This window comes from Marmota monax, unplaced genomic scaffold (assembly GCF_021218885.2).
Source record: "Marmota monax isolate L192 unplaced genomic scaffold, Marmota_monax_Labrador192_F-V1.1 WCK01_AAM20220418_F8-fsc00069, whole genome shotgun sequence".
In the NCBI taxonomy this organism is placed as follows: Eukaryota; Metazoa; Chordata; class Mammalia; order Rodentia; family Sciuridae; genus Marmota; species Marmota monax.
In genome coordinates, this window is record NW_026695243.1 from 9,635,530 (window position 1) to 9,657,696 (window position 22,167).

Genomic DNA, 22,167 nt, shown 5'->3' on the forward strand with positions numbered 1-22,167 from the left:
GGAGTGACTGGATTTTGAGGGAGAAATATCAGAAAGGCGAAGGGAGATTCCTAAAATTTATATTAGATTCACTCAAATCTCTATCTGACCTTAGAATGTCTATGTGCAGGGAAAATTTCCAGGAATCTACATAAGAAATAGTTGGACGGGGAAAAGCTCAACAGAAATCTCAGCTGCCATCATATAGAAGACAGATTTTGGAGGGTGAGTCCCTAGGGAGGCTGAGGCTTTTCACTGAAACCCCTGCAGAGCCACACCTTTGCAGGGAAGACCAGGACCCAGGACTAAGATTTAACTTGGATTAAGGCCAAAACTGAGGATTTGGGGACTCAGTGGTAGAGCACTTGTCTGGCACATGCATAGCCCTGGGTTTGACTCCCAGCAAACCCAAAATAGGGGAGGGGAGTGAAGCTGAAACAGACCTCCCACAACAAGTAAGTGAAGCTTCTTTTAATTCAAAGTGATCAGCTAGTAATTTAGTGTCATACTAGAACAAAAAGCAACACACTTGAGAATAAAATAATAGAATCTAGAGATTCTATAACATATCCATAATATTCAGTGCAAAAATTACTAGACATGTGAAGAGTTAAGGAAAAAAAGGAGTAACAATTTTTTTTTAAAATAGCCCAGAAGAATGGGATTAGCAAACAAGGACTTTAAAGACACTTAAAAATATGTACAATAACTTAGAGAAAAGATGGTTAAATGAATAGGTGGAGGTTCTGAGCTGAGACACAGGTAGTGGGGGGCAATAAAAGAACCAGTGGAAATCCTAACTGTAAAAATCAGTATTTGAAAGGAAATATTCACTGGAATCCTTAACAATAGAGAAGCCAGAAGGGAAATGTCATCAGATGTAAATCCATATCTTCAAGAGGGAATGGATAGTACCAGAGTGGCAAGCAGCACTGCAAAATAGAGAAGACTAATTTTTTTTCTTATTTAAAAAACAACAGACTATTTACAACAAAGCTGTATTTACAGCAACATTGTATGTGTTTTACAACATACAAAAATAAAATTTCTGACAATAGTACACAAGATATGGTAGGACAGATGGAATTATGTGGTTATAAGGAACTTATATTTAACCTGTGTGATATTAATTCTAGACTGAGGTAAATGAAGGATTTATGTTGTAATCCATAGAACAACCACTAAACTACACACACACACACACACACACAGTGTGTGTGTGTCTAGAGACATGGCTAAAAGAATACCAAGAGTTATGGCTAAAAGATAATAAAGTTATGATTGACTAATCCAAATCAAAAGAACGGAGGAGCAAAAAACAAAACCAGATGCAATAAACAGCAAAACTGAAGTTCTGAACCATATATATATACACACACACACACACACACACACACACACGTATATGTGTGTGTATTTATTTATTTATTTGGTGGGTACTGGGGATTGAACTCAGGGTCACTTGACCACTGAATCATATCCCCAGCCCTATTTTGTATTTTAGTTAGAGACAGGGTCTCACTGAGTTGCTTAGCATCTCACTGTTGCTGAGGCTGGCTTTAAACTCATAATCCTCCTGCCTCAGCCTCTTGAACAACTAGGATTATATGTGCGTGCCACGGTGCCCAACCTAAACCACATTGATAATTAAATGTAAATGGATTTAGTCCTCTGATTAAATAGCAGTGATTGCTAGACTGGCTAAAAAATCAAGATCCAACCGTATACTGTATTCTAGAGATGCTTATTAAATATGAACAGACAAGATGAAAGCAACAGGTTGGGAAAGGATATACCATGCAAACAGTAGGTATAAGAAAGGTGATGTAGCTATAAGAGTATCACATGAAGTAGACTGATGTAAGAAGTATTCCCAGAAACCAAAAGAAACTTTTCATAATGACAAAGAAAACCAAAATTTATCAGAAAGACCTAACCATCCTAAATGTGAATGCTTCAAATAACAGCTACAAGATTTATGAAGCAAAAAAGTGTAGAACAAAAGGGACAAATGGATATATCTATAATTGTAGCTGGAGATTTTAACACCCTGCTCCGCATTTGATAGAACAAGCAGAAAGAAAATTAGTACAGATTTAAGAGACTTGGGTAACTTTATAAATCAATCTGACATAACCGACATTATAGAACACTATACTCATGAACTGCAGATGACCATTCTTCTTACGTGTGCCTGATGTATATCAAAGGTAGTTCATATCAGAAAACTTCAAGACTGAAATCTTACAGCATCAGCCCTCTGACCACAACAGATTAAAATCAGAAGTCAGTAGCACTAAACCATTTAGAAAATTCCCAGTATTTGAAAAACAAACAATACTCTTCTATGTAAGCCATAGGTGAAAGAAGAAATCACAGGGATATTAGAAACTATTACAAATGGAGGGGCCGCAGGCATCAGAGATATGGTGATTTCTGCCACTCCTGTGTGTTCCAAGCCCCAGGGGCTCACCTTGCCAGAATGGTCCACAGCTTGCAGAGTAGCCACCAGGACTTCTCTTTCTGACTCTGGAAACTGAAGGCCACCAAGACCCACCTCATGAAGTCAGCAGAGATTTAAAATGATGTTAGAAGACAAGGTTTTAAGAATCCAACATGGGCCAGATGCAGTGGTGCAGGCCTGTAATCACAGCAGCTCAGGAGGCTGAGGCAGGAGGACCACAAGTACAAAGCCAGCTTCAGCAATTTAGCAAGGCCATAAGCAACTTAGGGAGACCCCTTCGAGGGAGGGAGCGGGGTGGGAAAGAGAGAAAATCCAGCATGGCTCTGGCTTTGGGATTGAGTTCAATGCTAAGGATGCATTCAGATGTATAAACAACTACCAAGGAATGCTTGAAGTAGCCTGTGCAGAAAAGTAGCTGGAAAGCAGAAGTGAGGGTGAACACTCGAGAAAGAAGTTACTAAACCATATGATTGGACCTATACCGAAGCAGGCCAGAGACCCCCCGACCCAGAAGAACCCTGCCATAACTAAGCTTCTCCAGAGACCCTCAAAAATTCTGTTTAGATAATTGTTCTTAGACTATCTGCAAGAATTTCTACAACAGTTTTCAGGTGGAGAGTGTGTTTGCAGAGACCAAGTGAGGGACTCCAGCCTCCAGCCTGGGTCTGGAACCTTGATAGAGGCATTTGCATCTCAAAGGACTGTGGGAAGAAAGGAGAGGGTCACTTTCCCTTTCCCAGACACTGACTTTCAGAGTGTCCTTGGCCTGAATTGGGTGCCCAGAAGAGTAAAAAAGCTGCTTTTATGTGAACTTCTACAGATTGTGAGCTTCTGAGCCCTTCCCCTTACACACTAGGTATAGAGTTCTAAAACTTTTTTTTAATAGAGAGAAAGAATTTTAATATTTATTTTTTAGTTTTCGGCGGACACAACATCTTTGTTTGTATGTTGTGCTGAGGATGGAACCCAGGCCGCACGCATGCCTGGTGAGTGCACTACCACTTGAGCCACATCCCCAGCCTGAGAGTTCTAAAACTTTCTGAACTCAGGGTTCAGAGGGGTGATTTAATGGAGGCAAAGAGCCCCCCCTTTTGAACCTGGCTGCAGCCTATAAACCTGCTTCCTGTTAGGTGTCTTGGCTGGTCTGTCCTACTTAAATGCAACAGATGATAAAGGTTATAAAGGAATGTTAGAGAATCTCTTAATAGAAAGATACTTGCAACAGATCATACAGATACAGAGAAATTGAAAGCCAGAGAACAGACAATTCTTTGAAGAAGTTCTCCTATTTGAAGATGTACTTCATTATCATGGTGTTTCAGGTCTGTAAAAATTAGAGTTATGCTTTCTAGCTTTTTTTCTGCTGTTGTGGTTTTTCTTGAGACTCGATGGGGTGTTTATCAGAATAAATGACACTTGGCTTTACTATTAGGTAGAGGAGACCTACAAGATCATTACCTATAAGATCATGAGAGCAAAATTGCTTACTTAATGCATGTCCCACTTTCCCTGTTCAGGGAACCTAATGAAATATCACAATATTTACTAATAAAGGAGTCTGTTTGAGCAGCTAATAAAGAATCGATCTTAATCCTATAGACACTAATAAGAAAGTACACCTGTGGAATAGAAGGTGATACAGCATATACTCACTGTGGAATCTGACTGGACACCTTGACTATTAGGGTGCATTTTTATCCTGAGAATTAATTGCCTTATTTATGTTTAGACTTTTTATAGCCTTAAAGGAAAAAAAAAAAAGATTGTTGGTTTCAATCAACTGTTGTTTGAACTACCTTCAAATTCATACTCCAGTTTTAGATATTCTGAGGTTAAATTTGGATTTCTGAATTATCACAGAGTGTGACCGCAGCAGTAATGGTGTGCATATATCTCATTGGCGTGGGTATAATCTGCAACCATCATGAAACACCTGCCTTCTGCCATAAAGCGGTTAATTGAAGTAATTGAATCCCAATGCGTTCCGACTGTCATAGAATTCCAGATGGTGCATCTTCATGTATTAGCTCTTCCCTTTGGACTTTCTGATGTTTATTCTCACTTATGCAGAATTGCGAGTTGCTACGGTTTAATGATCTTCATCCACGAAATTTAAAAAATGTAATTACCCCCTAATTTTAAATTACCTTTGAGATTTAAAAATATTTTAGATATAGAACCAAACAAACAAACAAACAAAAAACCTAAACCTAGTATTTTGGAGAACTGAAGCTGTTACATACATAGAAATATATGAACCTAGGGTATCAGAATTGTCTTTCCTCCATCTATAAGTGCTTTTTGGCCTGGAACCTAGGTAGTACAGAATTTTAAATTGTACAAAAGTAAATTTCAAGTCCATTTGGTTATTTTGATGACAACACTTTAAATATATTGATTTTTGCCTTTCTAGAGTCTCTTTATAAGGAAAATTGTGTAAGGAATTACTTGAAGTGGATTTTTAAAAATGATATGAAACTTTTTTTTTTTTAAAGGGCAGGGGGGAATCACCCTCTTTTTTTCTGACTTGAAATAATTGTTGTGTATATTACACTTGACGGAAAAGTCATAAAATAATATTTAATTGAAAGTATTAGAAAAGTTCTTCAGGTATTGGCTTGAAGATTAATTTTAGTGAAAACAATACACTTGGATATTAATCACTGCTCTAATTTTGGTATGTTGTGGTGAGCCAAAGAGGCAGGGTAGATTTGGTCACACATAATTTTGGAATGTGTCAGCCTTCTGCATTACCTCCAAGGTATAGGGAATCAGAATTTGTTGTTCATTGAATACTAAATGTACTCATACTTAATGATTTCTCTTAGGACAGAAAAAAGTGTATATATACATAATATATTGTCAGCTTTGTTTTATTCACAGATCTGAACAGAATAGACTCAATTCGTGCAAGTTATAAGAAATGAAAAATTCATAAGAATGTTTATTGGAGTTTCTGGGCAACATCATATTATACATTGTGTGCAATTTTTTTTTTTTTTTTTAAATTGATAAGATGTACCCAAATGATTAAAACAGCAGGGTACAAAATGCTGTTCAAATTCAAAGGAAGTTGTTAACCCTGCCAAGTCTTAATTCTTCCAAATGACAGGAAGCTTGAGAGGAGCAGGACTTTACTAAGACTGAATACTTTTAAAGTACAGGCGCTTCCATCTAGATTTTGAGACACCTGATCATGGAAGATAGCCATTTTGTAAGTTGTAGGTAATGCTTTCCATTGGAGATGAATGAGCTCTCAGGCTTCCCCTAAGAGAATAGGAAATAAAAGTCAGAAAACCGAAATGGAAACTAGAATAGGAAATAAAAGAGTCAGAACTAGATCTACACACATGCAGTCAATTAAGTGTTCAACAAAACAAAGAAAAGTTGTCAACAAATGGTGCTGGTATGTATATCAGAAGCATGGAAAGAGTGAACTTGGATCTCTATGTCATACTGCCCTAAAATTAATTCAAGATAATTATAGACGTAAAAGTAAAAGATAAAAATATAAGGAGTCTAAAAGAAAAAACAAAGTATCTTAATGACCTCCTGGCAGACAAAGATTATTTATTTATTTTTGCAAAGATTTATTAAGGAGCAATTAAAGCTCACAAAAAGCAGTAGACAGAAGAAAATGCTGATAAATTAGATTTTGTCAATGTAAACTTTTGCTCTTCAAAAGACAGCTTTAAGAAAATGAAATGGCAAGCCACAGACTGGGAGAAGATACTTCGAATACATTTTATTTGACAACTTTGTACCCAGAATAAGTAACTCCTGTCAGTCTATTGAAACACAACAACAACAACAACAACAAAACTCTCCAAAACAAAGCAAAAGATAGGGACAGACGATTTACAAAGGAAATTACATGAAAGGCCCATAAGCACAAGCAAATGTGTTCAGCATCCTTATAAGGAAAATCAAAACTACATTAATAACCACAATAATAAATGATTTCACATGGACCAGTGAGGAAGTTAACAAAGAAACCAATGCGTGTACTGGATATGTGTCTACTGCAGCTCTCTTGTGCGAGTGGGAATGCAACCTGATATGGTCACTTTGGTAAACAGGTGGCCATTTCCTAGGTTAAAACAATGCTGTTTACCAGGGGATCCAGCTGGGAGAAGAGGTAAAACCGGTACATGTCTTCCAAAACTCATCGTATTGCACACTTAAGTTGTGCACGTTTTACTGAAACTAAAACTGCTATCATTATAAAAGCGAAACCAAAAAATAAGATACATAAACATAAAAGCAATCCCCAGGGCTGCTCCTGGGGGCCTCTGGGTCGGCCAGCTCCCCGGGGTCCGCAGAAAACGAAACTGAGCTGCGCGGAGCTGGGAAGGTCCCGCGCCTCCCCAGCCCCAGCGGCCGCTAGTTTCGGTTTCCGTTTTCTCAGTTGTAATTAAGTTCCCCAGCCGCTCCGCCTCTCAGCTAGGATCCATTTCTGGGAAAATCCCTACCCTCCTGGCGGTGGCCTCCTCCCCTACAGCTTTAAAAGGGAGCCGGCGCCCAGCCTGGCAGACCCTGCGCGGGAGCCGAGGCCGGATGACGACCGAGCAGCGACAGAATCTGCTCACCTTCCGAGACTATGTCAGGAAGATTCTGGATCCTACTCACATTCTCTGCTACATGGCCCCCTGGTTTAGGGAGGGTGAGTGGTCTCCAGCGAACCCCCCTTGCCTTTTACCTGAAGTCCATAGGCTAACTTTCTTTCTTTCTAACTTTACATATGACAGCGGGACGCCTTACAACTTTCCAGGAGCAGTGGGTTAGTGGCCAGATCCCCACAGCGTTTTATACTGGACATCAGAGTCTGAAAAGCCGTGGGAAGCCTAGCGCGGGGACCGGGCCCGGGGACTTGAGTTGCTGCGAGGTGGAATAACTTGTTGGGAGAGGGGGGTGTGTGTGCAAATGTATTTAGGTTCAAAGCTGGGGAAAGAAATGGTCAGTCTCATTTATTTCCGCTAATAATTTAGACCACTGTGTGCCCGTTGTTGTACTAGCATCAGAGACTGAGAAATAAGATACAGGCTCCTCTTTAGTATATTTTATAACCTGAGATTTTGAGATAAGGGTGGCAGGAAGGACAAGGACAGATATACCCAAATGATTAAAACAGCAGGGTACAAAATGCTGTCCAGGTTCAAAGGAAGTTGATAACTCTGCCAAGTCTTAATTCTTCCAAATGATAGGAAGCTTGAGAGGAGCAGGACTTTACCAAGACTGAATACTTTAGGCTAAAGTACAGGCGCTTCCATCTAGATTTTGAGACACCTGATCATGGAAGGTAGCCACTTTCTAAGTTGTAGTGAATGGCTTTTCATTGGAGATGAATGAGCTCAGGCTTCCCCCAAGAGGAGAAAGGGAGGTGGTGATTGGAAGGAATCCAGGTGAGAGGGGATCTGGCAGTTTCTTTTCAGTCTCCAAGCAACTCAATGTGAGAGAATTTTTGAAATTGCATTAGAATAAGGCAGGTTATTCCAGCCCTGATGTGCTCTACAAAACCAAACCACAGTTTCGGAGAAAGAAGTGAAGGAATACTACCAACAAAAGTGGACCTCCGTTTACTGGTTGGCCTAAAGAGAAGTAATAAAATGGTATTCCAGTGACCAGAGTAGCTTGGGCCTCTGAAAAATATAAGTACATGGAAAACAACTCTTTTAGGAATGCTTGGATGGAACACTATCAAAGTGGTGTGAATCCTATTGTTTTGTGTGCTCATGTATTGACTCAATGAACGCTGAATAAGCGAATCATGTCAGGTATTATGTTAGGGTTGGAAGTAATTTACTAAACATATTAATTAATAGGAAGCATCATATTGAGCAATCAATGGTGAGCATAGTAGAAATGGTCCCTGCCTTAACAAATTAGTTATCTGCCTTCACATATACATTCTAACTAAATATTAAAATAAAGCACAGTAAGTTCTTTGACGGAAAACCATAGGGTGCTGTGGCAGCACATAGCCAAGATGTATACCTTGTCTGGAGAAGACAGGCAAAACTTTCCAGGTATGTGCCATTTGAACTGAGGTCTAAATTGGAGTCAGGAGACCAGCAGTTGCAGGTAGAGCTCATTATGTGCAAAGGTCCAAGGTGAAAGATAAACCAGTGTGTGCTAGGAATCCAGAAAATATTCACGTGATTTAGGTTGTGGAGAAGGGAGGTAGGGGTTGAGAGAATTGAGGCTTGAGAGGCAGGCTGAAGTGGGGAATGCCAACAGTCTTAATTGAATTTACGGTGTAGAAAGATAACTGGCTATAGTTTGAGGAATGGATTGGAGGAGTAGGAGGACAGCCAAGAGCAGATGCAGAGATCCAAGATAAGGGAGTGGCAAACTGGAGGCAGACAGGCCAGATGAGAGAACAGAAGTCTGAAAGAATGTTTGAAGTGGATAGATTGAAGAGACACTTGGAAAGGATAATCAATAGTACTCTTGTGGTGAATAGGTCAGGGCTACAGCAGGCTGGAGGAGAGCTTTGGGTCTCTAGCTTAGACCTCTGAGTGAATGAATGGTGGTGAGATAGGTAATTTTGGAGGAGGGACAGGTTTGCAGTAGAAGATGAAGGGTTCAGAGTTGGACATGCTGAGGTTGTGTGCTCTGGTTCATCCAAGAAGAGAGATTCATCAGATGGTGAACAGCATAGGTCTGCAGTTCAGGGGAAAAAAACAAAACAAAACATCTAGGCGTGGGGGAGTCATTTGTTTAGAAGTTTTACTGAAACAGTGAAGAATAGGTAAAATTGCCTTTTGGATAGTGAGAGAAAAGAACCTGGGACAGAATCCTGAGAAAGCCCATCCTTTATGAATAAACAAAGGAAGACAGAACTGGGAAAGAACATCCACATATGTGGACATGGCAGTGTTATAGACTTGATCTTGTCTTTGACTTTGGCATTATAGCCATCTGTGGCCTCCCATGGCAATGGTTTCTGTGGAATGGTGATGGGTTGAAGGTGAACTAATTGTTAAGAATAGACTAAGGAGGGGCTGGGGCTATAGCTCAGTAGCAGAGCACTTGCCTAGTCTGGGTGAGGCACTGGATTCCATCCTTAGCACCAATAAAAATAAACAAAATAAAGGAATTCTCTTCATCCACAGCTACAAAAAAAAAAAAAAAAAGCAGCAGCAGAAGAAGACTAGAAATAAATAGCTAAGGGAAGAAATTAAATGTAGGCAGTTCTTTTGAAAACATGATTGTACTTAAAAATTACAATGGAAGCAGTGCTTTGTAGCATGTTCACACAGATCCAGACCCTACAATTTGTGTACATTGTGATTCCAATAAAAAGAGAACAAAAAAGGGTAAAAATAAATGGAAAAAAATTGAAGGAATTTTTTTCTAAGAAAGAAGCAGTGTGTAGTAAATGAGTTTATTGAGGAGGAGTCAAGTCTCAATAAATACTGGTAGGATTTTTATAATTCTGAGATGAAGAAATAATATAAACATTTGGGAAAAATCCAGTAGGGTAACTTGGGTCTCTTACAAGGGAACCAGTTTAAGTTGGTCTCTTGCTTCTCTATAACTCTCATGAAACTATACAATAAAACTGCAGAATTTTGACAATAAAAGTCTCCCAAATTTTATATCCAGGCAGGTTTTTAGGTTGTGTATGCAAGAAAATCTTGTATAGGTGGGATCTCATATACATTTCTTATGAAAATCACCCATTGCAAACGATTAAGAACTGAAAAAATTAGTAATAACTCAATAAAGGGAGATCTTAGAGTTCAAGAATTGGTGATGAATGATGAAGCCCAGCAGGTGGAGTTCATTTTGAATAACTGTAAATCTGACTACAAAAGTAAATGCAACATCAGAACATTTTTTTAAACAAAAAAGATTTTTGTTTAAAAGAAAAAAATCTTTAAAGTCAAGAAATTTGGGAATTATAAGACATTTTTGCTAAATCAGATTAAATGATCTATTTTAGAAAATTGATTTAATAGCTATATAATCAATTTCATATCCTATAGAGAGACTCTCCCAATGCTTAAGGAACTTTGTCAAATTGAAAAGGATAATGATTTTTAAAATAATTATTTGGATTAAAATCTTTACCATTAGTAAGGAACTATGGAAAGTAACCAGAATGAAATTTCTTGCCTCTAAAGGAGAAGATTGAAAAGATACCATTGTACTCTTCTATGATTTTAAAAATGATGTCTGAAAGGGTAAAGATAATGGTACATTAATTTAAGCCTGATTATATGTTTCATCCTAGAAAAGAAAAAAGAAAAAAAGTATTTAGTAACTGAAGCTAACGAGGAAACAGTAAAGGGAAATATAAAACAAGGCAGCGACTCAAGACATCAGCCAAGGCTATGTGATGGGGCAGATATGTCTATGAGCAGAATTCAGGTCTTTGTTGTCTGCCAGAGACCTGGTTCCTAAAGTCAAGTAACATCAAAAATAAGATAAAGATACCTTAAATAGGGCAGGGGTTGTGGCTCCGTAGTTGCTCTCCTAACACGTGTGAGGCCCTGGGTTCGATCCTCAGCACCATATAAATAAATAAAATAAAGGTATTGTGTCCACTTTCAACTAAAAAAATATTTTTTAAAAAACAGACCTTAAATAAATGAAAACGAAAAGAAATCAGGAGATGCCGTTTTAATATTAAAAACCATCACACAGGCAGAAGGTAATAAAGGGAAAAAGGTTACCTAATTCACAGCGAAGATATGGCACATCTAAATCTTTGTGTATCAAAATAGAAGAAAAAAAATCTTTAAAGTCAAGAATTTTGGGAATTATAAGACATTTTTGCTAAATCAGATTAAATGATCTATTTTAGAAAATTGATTTAATAGCTATATAATCAATTTCATATCCTTTAGAGACTATGTCTTACTCTCCCAATGCTTAAAGAACTTTATCAAATTGATGCTACATTATAGATAAATCTTTAATAAATTCCCCAAAGCATAGCTTTATTAATTCTCTAATTTACAGACTTTGTGACTATAGGGAAATGTCTTAACTCCTCCTCTCTGACTCAATTTCTTCCTCTATCAGATAAGAACAGCAATCACATTCAGAGGTTTTTGAGAATTAAAGTACATGGCACTAAATAACTGTTAGGTATTATTCTATTTTCCAGAAATTTATTATGGAACTTTCAAAAAATTACCTATACTTTCAAAATAACTTCTAACAAAAAGAAAATCAGCCAGTTATAGCCACTTTCACAAGAATAGCAGACAGCCCATATAATACATATTTTTGAGCTATACCTAATCTTCTAGTCAGAGGAAATAGATTTATAGGTATTTCAAAACAATAACACAAATGGATTAATAAATTTGACTCAAGTAACTACAAAACAAGACCATAAATAAATAAATAAATAAAACAACTAAATAACCACTAAACCTCAAAGAAAGCAAAAGAGACAAAATTTCCCCAAATTACTGGAACTAAGGAAGAGTTCATTCAGTGTCATTGCAACAGATGTTTAATGAGCGGGAAATTTGTTTTTTAAAAAATACAGTGATTAAAGAAGATAACAAACAAAATCATTAAAAAATGTTTGGTCTGTTTTTGTTTCTGTTTTGCAAAGACTATGAAGATTGAGCAAATTCAGGGTTGTGGAGGGAGTTGAGCAATAGGTAACAACATTTAAAAAATTTTTTAAATTGCTTTTTGTAGTTGTTAATAGACCTTTTTATTTTATTTATTTATTTATTTGTTTATTTATTTATTTATTTATATGTGATGCTGAGAATCGAACCCAGTACCTCACAAGTGCCAGGCAAGTATGCTACCGCTGAGCCTCAGCCCTAGCCCCTAGGTAACAACATTGAGAAGTATGTACTGTTCAACTCAAATTATACTTTTAGGAATTTATTCTAAGGAAAACTTTAAAGCAAGAAAAGTCAGATATCTGTACTAGATTTACCTATTAACAAAGAATAGATTAAATAAGTGTTTTTATGTGATATAATACCATGCAGCCACTAAAAATTGATGTAAATCCATATTTATTGATGGGAAATGACATCTATTACCTATTAATGAATGAAGGAAAGTATGTTTGTAGATGCCTATTTATTTTAAACTACGTATAATGTGTACATATAATTAGAAGAAGGTGTTTTCTGGAATATTACATGGGTTTGATTCTATGTGGTGTGATTTCAGTGGGTTTTTTTTTACTTCATGCTTTTCACAAAGTGCTTAATATGTTTACATTGACACTGTGTTAAAAAGACAGATAGCAATGTTCTCCCTCATTTGTGGAAACAAATAAGTCAGTCTTGTAGAAATATGGGATGGAATAGTGGTCTCCAGAGATGGGGAAGTGGGGGGACAGACAGAAATGAAGAGGGACTTCGAGGCCTGGGAAATGTACTGGGGGAGTGGGAGAAGTGAAGGGTGAAAGAATGATGGCTGAACATGATCAGTACATGGTGCATGCATGTATGGAGCTAGCACAGTGAATCCCATTTATCTGTACAATTAATATGGTAATAGCTTAAAGTCCAATTTAGGAGATGTTAGTATTGTTGGAGAGGAGGAATGTCTTTGACAGATATTAAGGACATTTAGTGTAGGGGAAGTGAGTGATAGGTGTCATTAAATAAACACACAAAGAGGAATTGCTTCTGTTTCCAAGATTCTCCAGTTAGCATGAGACTCCACTTTATCTGGCGAGTTTTGGCAGATAATGTGCACCTGCTAGACCCTAGCTTATTACACAGATTTCTAAAAGAAATTCAGTTCATGGACTTTGCTCATAAAGTAGAAGGATACCCTCAGACCTTACTGTATAGGAATCTTCTTGTACATTTTATGAATCACTGCGTATCTGTCTAGATAGAGAAAGTGTTGATGAACTCAAAAGCATAATTTGGTTGAAAATCAGTTTACAACAGGTAAATTTGTTTTTCTGCTACTGAAGATGAAGCTTTTGCTTAAAATATTATTTTAATTAAACAGTGAATTGCAGCATGTCAATGGGTAACTATTCAGTTTATATAGTCCATAAGTCTAAAAAATAAAAGCAAAACAGCACCATCTGTCATGATACATCCAGGAAAATTGATTATTTTTGTAGGTATATGAAATGGATATACATTTAGCTTTGTCTTTATATGTGTTTATGATTAAACATTTAGTGTTTTTAAAAAAGAAAAAATGTTATTTGGAAAAAATACATGATATAAAAACTTATTTCTTATAGTACCAAACTTAAAATAAATGAACTTAACAAAATGTGCCAAAGTAATATGAAGGAAACTAGTCTGAAGAGAGTAAGATTTGAGGGAGGCTCTAGTCAGAATGGCAATTATAAAGTATACAAATAATAACCAATGTTGGTGAGGATGTGGGGGAAAAGATATATTTATGCATTGTTAGTGGGACTGAAAATTAGTGCAAACATGCTGGAAAGCAGTATGGAGATTCCTCAAAAAACTAGGGGTGGAACTACCATAAGATCCAGCTATCCTACTACTCAGTATTTATCCAAAAGGACTAAAATCAGCTTAATACAGTGAAACAGCCACATCAATGTTTATAGCAGCACAATTCACAGTAGCCAAACTAGGGAACCAACCTAGGTGCCCTTTGATGGGAAATGACATCTATTACCTATTAATGAGTGAAGGGAAGCATGTTTATAGATGCCTATTAGATGAATGGCTAAAGAAAATATGGTACATATACACAATGGAGTATTACTCAGCCATAAAGAAGAATGAGATTATGGCATTTGTTGGAAAATGGATGGAACTGGACACTATCATACTAAGTGAACTAAGCCAGACTCAGAAAGTCAAAGGTTGAATGTTTTCTTTGATATATGGAAGCTAATCCAAAATAAAGGGAAGAAAGAGAGAGAGATAAAGGGGGGATTCCATAAAAATAGAAGAAAGATCAATGGACTAGATGAAGAGGATTGAGGGGGAGGGAGAAGGGACAGGATAAGGGAGGTATAGTGGAATGTATCTAGGGTAACTTTTCTAAGTACATATATGAATGTACCACAGTGAATCTCACCATCATGTATATCCAAAGCACTAAACAACAATGATAACAAAAAACTAAAATAGCAGAAGTATCAGTAAAGTAGAGTAAGGGAACAGGAAGAGGGAGGAAGGGAGGGAAAGGGGAAGTACTGGTATGATTGAGAGCAAATTATATCTCATGCCTCTAAAGTTATGTCAGAATGAACCCCAGTGTTATGTATAACTAAATAAAACCCACAAAGGAGAAGGAGAAGGAGAAGGAGAGGAGAGAAGGAGAGAAGGAGAAGGAATATTTGCGTAAGGGAGGGGTTGCCCATGCTTCCACATGGGGTACTGCAGGTTTGTAAGCATGTTTGTTCTTCCTGTGCTAATGTATAGTTGTAAAGCAATAACATAAAAATATCCAAAGGTAAGTTTAACAGGCTAATTGAAAAATACTGTATTAATGCTCTTGAATAGGCAAAATATTAATATTGTCAAAATGGCCATACTACCAAAAGCACTATGCAAAATCAGTATGATTCCAATTAAAATCCCAATGTCATTATAAAAATAGAAAAAGCAATCATGAAATTCATTTGGAAAAATAAGAGACCCAGAATAGCCAAAGCAATCCTTAGCAAGAAGAGTGAACAGGAAGCATCACAATACTAGACCTTAAACTATACTACACACAAAGCTATAGTAACAAAAATGACATGGTATTGGCACCAAAATAGACATGTAGACCAATGGTACAGAATAGAAGACACAGAGACAAACCCACATAAATACAGTTGTCTCATACTAGACAAAGGTGCCAAAAACATACATTGGAGAAAAGATAGCCTCTTCAACAAATGTTGCTTGGACAAGTGGAAATCCATATGCAGTGAAATGAAAATAAACCCCTATCTCTCACCATGCATAAACTCGACTCAAAGTGGATCAAGGACCTAGGAATTAGACCAGAGACCCTGTACCTAATACAGGAGAAATTGGGCCCCAATTTTTTTTTAAAGAGAGAGTGAGAGAGAATTTTAATATTTATTTTTAGTATTTGGCAGACATAACATCTTTGTTTGTATGTGGTGCTGAGGATAGAACCCGGGCTGCACGCATGCCAGGCGAGCGCGCTACCGCTTGAGCCACATCCCCAGCCCTGGGCCCAAATTTTTGTCACATTGGATTAGGCCCCGACTTCCTTAATAAGACTCTTAAAGTGCAAGAAATAAAATCAAGAATTAATAAATGGGATGGACTCAAACTAAAAAGCTTATTCTCAGCAAAAGAAACAATCAATAAGGTAAAGAGAGAGCCTACATTTTGGGAGCAAATTTTTGCCACACACACGTCAGATAGAGCACTAATCTCCAGGATGTATAAGGAACTCAAAAATCTTAACATGAAAAAAACAAACAACCCAATCAATAAATGGGCTAAGGAGCTGAACAGACACTTCTTAGAAGAAGATATACATTCAATCAACAAATATATATGAAAAAATGTTCAACATCTCTAGTAATTAAAGAAATGCAAATCAAAACTACTCTAAGATTTCATTTCATGCCAGTCAGAATGGCAGTTATCAAGAATACAGATAACAATAAGTGTTAGTGAGGGTGTGGGGGAAAAGCCACACTGATACATTGCTGGTGGGACTGCAGATTGGTGCAACCAATCTGGAAAGCAGTATGGAGATTCCTTAGAAAACTTGGAATGGAACCATCATTTGAGCCAGCTATCCCATTCCTCGGTCTATACCCAAAGGACTTAAAATCAGCATAGTATAGTAATGCAGCCATATCAATGTTCATAGCAGCTCTGTTCATTGTGGAACCAACCTAGATGCTCTTCAGTAGATGAATGGATAAAGAAACTGGTATATATACACAATGGAATATTACTCAGCATTAAAAGAGAGTAAAATTATGGCATGTGCAGGTAAATGGATAGAATTGGAGAATATCATGCTAAGTGAAGGAAGCCAATCCCAAAACACCAAAGGCCGAATGTTCTCTCTGATAAGTGGATGCTGATCCATAAGGGGGAGTGGGGAGGCATGGGAAAAATGGAGCAACTTTGATTGGGCAAGAAGAGGGAGGGTTGGGGAGGGTGCATGGGAGCAGGAAAGATGGTGGAATGAGATGGTCATCATTACCCTAGGTACATGTATGACTGCACAGATGGTGCAATGCTACATCGTGTACAACCATAGAAATGAAAAGTTGTGCTGCAATTGTGTACAATGAATCAAAATGCATTCTACTGTAATATATATACCTAATTAAAATAAATAAATTAATTAAAAAAGAAAAATACTATGTTAAATACTTTTTTAAAATTTTTGAATGGAAAAGGTATAGTAGAGGTCTTTCAATGCTCTCCCTACAAGCTAATGTAGTTAAAAAGTTGGTGTACTGGGCTAGAAGTGTAGCTCAGTTGTAGAATATGTGCCTCATGTTTATGAGGTTCTGGCTTAAAAAATTTTTGGTTATATCTTCTCTATTCATGTCTCTGTGTTTTATTATGTACATATTTATCCATAAGTTTTTTGCTTTCCTCTCTTTTTCTACGTCCTATTTTATCATTAATATATTCTGTGCTGTATTCCCTCCGTATTCCCCTGCTCCTTTGAAGGCTTTAGATTCTGTTGGTGAACTTCAATTGTGAGAATTACATTCTTTTAGATATTGGGGCCAGCTAGCCGCAGGAACGGTCTTTAGCAAAGTACAAGTAAACAGTACAATTTACCTGGAAAGGCCTCTGCTGGGCCTGGGATAAATCTGGACCTCTGCTGATACCCAGTGTGTCAGTAATGGCTGCTGGAGTGTCTGAGGGAAGACTGAGCAGCAGTGAGCAAGAACACAGCTGTAAGCCCTGAGATTAAGAATAGGATGAACTGACTGGAAGAAAGGGTGGAGTTGTAGACCCAGGGAAGCTGGGATAAGTGATGAGATAGGTCACTATTTTTTTTTAATTTTACTGCAATAAACGAAACATTTAATTTAATTCAGAATAAGAGATAAGGAATAACTCTTCAATAAAATATATAAAATTGTACAATGTACCCTTTCAAAGGGATTAAAGTGTACTGGGGAAGGGAGATGGACACCAAGGTGAAACACCACCTGCGCGCTAACTACACGGGCTGTTTGACAACACCATTTTTAGCAAGTTAAAGGATGGCTTTACCCTCTGCCCCCAACTTGTTAAAAAGTGTGGAAACTTTTCCTAATAAGTTTAGCACATACAATAGGTACACACACAGAGAAAGCATGATTTTTTTTCCTTCCTGGTTCTACTAATTGTTCAAGAATATTTCGCATATAGGTAAGATATTTGTTTTTTTAAGCAGAAAATTACTACACTTTCGTACCCCCCCCCCAAAAAAAAAACCATCTTTGCAATGTGTGAGTTGATGTACCTGGTATTTCATAGTAATCATCAATGCCTTCTGATACTCTTTAATTTTTTGCTCTCTGATGACTGACCCGAAATGGAGTTAAATAGCACAGCACTGAGAGAAGTTAGGAAGTATTTATTTCTGTTTTCGACCTTGCCCTGGGTGGTCTCAGGATTACTCTCACCACCTTTTTTTCAAGCTTATGAAAAATAAATGATAAAACCAACAATATGGAGAAGGAGGAAAATAGAGTCAAATATGGTAGCATCTCACAAGCTTTTTCTTATGCATATAAAATGCAAATATGTTATAATACCTCATTTATTTGCCAGAAGCTTTCCGTTATCTACTTCCTGGATGCATCCTAATTCTAGTATTTGATTTCTATAAGCAGAAGTCAACTCAGCATATCAAGACCACCAAATTTGCACCAATTTGGAAATAACCTGTCTCCTCCTTTAGGAAAACACAACAAATGGACTTACAGTCTCTTTAAGGTGATATATGTTTATAAAGTTTGCATATGTTTATAAATTTTGCCTTTCAAAATAATTTGAATTTTTACATTTACTGTATAAAAATCTTATATTTTATCATATATATATATATATTTATTTATTTATTTATTTATTTATACATTGAAACTGCCAGAGCCAATTTTCGTGAAAGGAGAAGGGAACATTTAGGATATGACGCCGAGTAAACAGGACGTGGTGCCTCCCATCTAAAGAAGAAATTCGAACTAGGACTTGGGGCCCTTGGGCCTAGACACTTTGGATGGTGCCTGAAATTTCGTTGTAGGAGGACTGGGTTGGTCCCCTTCTTTGAGAGAGAGGTGAATCCTTTTAAACGAATATCCATCCTGGATTCTACGCGGTATCCCACTGACGTGGCCTTGAGTCGGATGGGCAGGAGGGGAAGAGAAGGTCTTTGGAAAAGGTAGGAGGCTCTGGATAGGGACACTGCTTGCAGGGGCGAGTTGATGGGGAAAGGGAGACCGAACCGGGAGGGGCAGCCTAGGTTTAGCTGCCATCTTCAGCTTTTCCAGTTCTGCCTCCTGCAGGCTTTTTGCCTTGGCCCTGCGGTTCTGGAACCAGATTTTGACCTGGGTCTTTGAGGTTCAGAGAGCTGGAGAACTGCGCACACTCTGCCATGGAGAGGCGCCAGGAGCTGGGACGTGGTGAAGGGCATGCGAGAGGCTTCCGATTGGTCTTGTGTTTCCTCAGGGTGCAGGTGGTGGAGCTTCCCTCTAGACGGAGACGGGTCACCATTAAGAGTTGAACTGTGTTGCTCAAAAAGATGTTGAAGTTCTAATTCCCAGTGCCTCAGAATGTGATCTTATTTAGCGGTAAGGTCTTTATAACTAGTTAGGATGAGGTCGTACTGCATTAAGGGATGGGCCCTTAGTCCCGTATGACTGGTGTTCCTATAAGAAGTCAGCATATGAAGACACAGAGACAAAATGCCATGTGCAGACAAGAGGTAGATGGTGGAGTGATGTGGCCACAAGCCAGGGAGAGGAGAAGGCAATATGAAGACAGAGGCAGAGATTGGAGGGAGTGAGATCACTAGAAGTTGGGCCTTCTGGTGGTGATGGGCCACCAGAATCTGGAAGGAGCAAGAAATGCATTCTCCCCTAGAGCCTTTGGTGGAAATGTAGCCCTGCTGACACCTTGATTTCAAACTGATGACATTTAGAACTGTGAGAGAATAAATTTCGATCATCTTATGCTCCTGGTTTCTGAAAATTTATTATGCAGCCACAGGAAAATAATACAAATGGCTAAATGAAAAAGACAATAAGAAACATTGACAAGAATATTTTGAAATTGGAATCTTCCTACATTGCTTGTGGGGAAACAGTTGCAGTTCCCTACAATGTTAAAAATAGAGTTACCATAAGACCTGAGAATCTCACATTTCCATGTATACCTAAGAAAAACGAATTTATATGTCTACACTAAAAATTGTGCCTGAGTGTTCATAGCCTCTCTATTCATAATGGCCAAAATGTGGCTACAGTCAAATGCCTATTAACTGATGAGTGGATAAGCATGGCAATAAAGTAGTGAATGATACATGCTACATGGATGAATCTTGAAGACATTATGCTAAGTGAAAGACACCACAGCGACCGCATGTCATGATTCCACTTACATGAAATGTCTGGAATAGGCAAATCCATGGAGAACCAGTTGATTAGTGATTGCCTAAGACTGAAACAGGAGGAGGAGTGCAAAGTGACTGCTAGTAGTTAAAGGATTTTTTATAGCAATGAAAATGTACTAAAATTAGATAGTAGTAATGGATTTATAACTTTTAAACACCATTAAATTTTATACTTAAAGAGTTAATTTTACTGTTGGGTTACCAAAACAGGTCACTTAATATCATAAGGATATAAGGCATTCTTTCCTCTGTTTTTTTTCAATTTGCCTTTAATGAGTGTCTATAATGTGGCAGATCCTCTTCTAATCTCTAAGAACATAGTGGTTCACCAGCTTAGTCCCTTGGAATCTGTTTTTTAGCAACTATAGAAAAAAACGGAAACTTACTAAATGTGAGGTCATACGAAGGTGATGATTTGGTCCTATCCTTAGGTATGGAGTTAAGTGTGCAAAGTTAGAATGACCACCAGCAGGCTGGGAGATTGTTTGTGGGTAGCTGATCTGTTTCTTTTTAGTTCCTTTTCTTTTCTCTTTTCTGCTGTATTTGCAACCCTCTTAGCAAAAACCTAGAAGGGTCATGAGAGTATCCCTGTTCATTTTGAACTGCTTCCGAGACCACCATAGCTGTTACTAAAGTCCTTGAGCAGTGCTGCGCTCGAACTCCTTTACTCCAGCAGTTGCCTTAGCCTTTTGAACAGAAAGAAAGCCTTTGTTTTTCCATCTAACCTAGTGCTGTGAGTTGTAATGGGGGAGTTTTTCAAACGTCTTAAGGAAACTCCCTTTTCTTCAAATGTTTTCAGACTTCCACACCAAACAAGAAGTTTCCATGGGAAGAGTGAGTTGGTACAGATGGGGTATAGTCAGCCTGGGCAGGGAATCTGCTTTCCTGAAGTTCCTGCCCATGATGTGACTTGTTCGAGCCTCTGCCCCATTCAGGAAAGTCTGGCAGCCCTCTTCTGGCTTTTCTTCCAGTAATTAGTAGTTCTGCAGTTTGATGTATTCTCGTTTCTATTTGTAGATAAGATGCAGTATATTCAAGCTGAGAAAAACAACAGGGGCCCGATGGAGGCTGCCTCACTTTTCCTACAGTTCCTTTTGGAACTCCAGGAGGAAGGCTGGTTCCGTGGCTTTTTGGATGCCTTAAACCAAGCAGGTGAGTTCATTCTCCTTACAAATCAGAGCTTATTTCTTTGTTTTGTCAGAATGCTATAAAAGTGAAGAGCTAATAATCTTGAGGTATTCAAAATACTGTTTTCAGGCTCATAACACACTTGTCTATCTGAAACATCCAAAGGAATCTACAGAGATTATTGTAACTAATGAGAGTGGTTAGCAAGGTCATTGGATGTAAGATCAGTATACAAAACTAGTTGCATTTCTACCTGGTGGAAGCAAACAGGAATGAAATGCCATTTATAATAGTAATAAAAAGATGATGTATTGGGGAATAAATCCAACAAAATATTTGTAAAATCTAGATGGAGAAAATTATACAATATTAGTGAGAAACATTAAAGACATTCTAAGTAGAGAGGTACATCCCTGCACATGGAAAGTAAGACTTGGTACCATAATAATGTCAGTTCACCTTACTTTTATCTGTATGTTTAATGCAATTCTAATAAAAATCATATATGCCTTTCCAATGGGCTTAACAAACTGATTTTAAGATCTATATGAAAGAATCATGATCTCAGAATAGTCAAGACACCTTTGCATAAGAATTAGGTAAATTGGCCTTTCCCTTCTGGGTGTTGAGATTTATAAAAATGCTGGACATGGTGGCATGCGCCCATATTTTCAGCTATTCAAAATGATTGCTTGAATCCATGAGTTTGAGACCAGCCTAGGCAACATGGTGAGACCACCATCTCAAAAACAACAACAACAAAACTACAGAGTCTCTTACAGAGACCCACACATCTGATATTTTAAAGACCCCTGGGAACAGAGGATCACTGGGAAACCAGGGAACTATTCAATAAATAGCAGTTAAAAACCAAATACACCCTAACTTTCAGATCCATGTGGATATAAATAAATTTGTATTTCTTACTTTGAATTCAAGAGAATTTAAAGACTTAAATATAACAGCCATTTTTTAAGCCATTTTAGAAAATAACAGAATAGTTTTATTACATGGGGGCATGGCAGGATTTATTCATAAGATATTAAAGCATTAGC

The 22,167-nt window shown here is 37.7% G+C and overlaps 1 protein-coding gene across 4 annotated transcripts in view; it reads left to right on the forward strand.

Moving 5' to 3' along the window:
- The first annotated feature begins 6,860 nt into the window (after nt 1-6,860).
- Nucleotides 6,861-22,167, forward strand: part of Rigi (RNA sensor RIG-I) — a 57,166-nt gene continuing 41,859 nt past the window's right edge. For 2 of the 4 annotated variants that reach the window (XM_058578077.1, XM_046457389.2), the window contains exons 1-2: nt 6,861-7,106; nt 21,002-21,136. In XM_058578077.1, the coding sequence (XP_058434060.1) occupies nt 7,001-7,106; nt 21,002-21,136 (241 nt within the window). In that variant the 5' untranslated portion in view covers nt 6,861-7,000. Of the gene's footprint in view, nt 7,107-18,209; nt 18,313-18,466; nt 18,755-21,001; nt 21,137-22,167 lie in introns of all 4 variants that reach the window. The other 2 variants (XM_046457390.2, XM_046457391.2) reach the window with 2 other exon arrangements.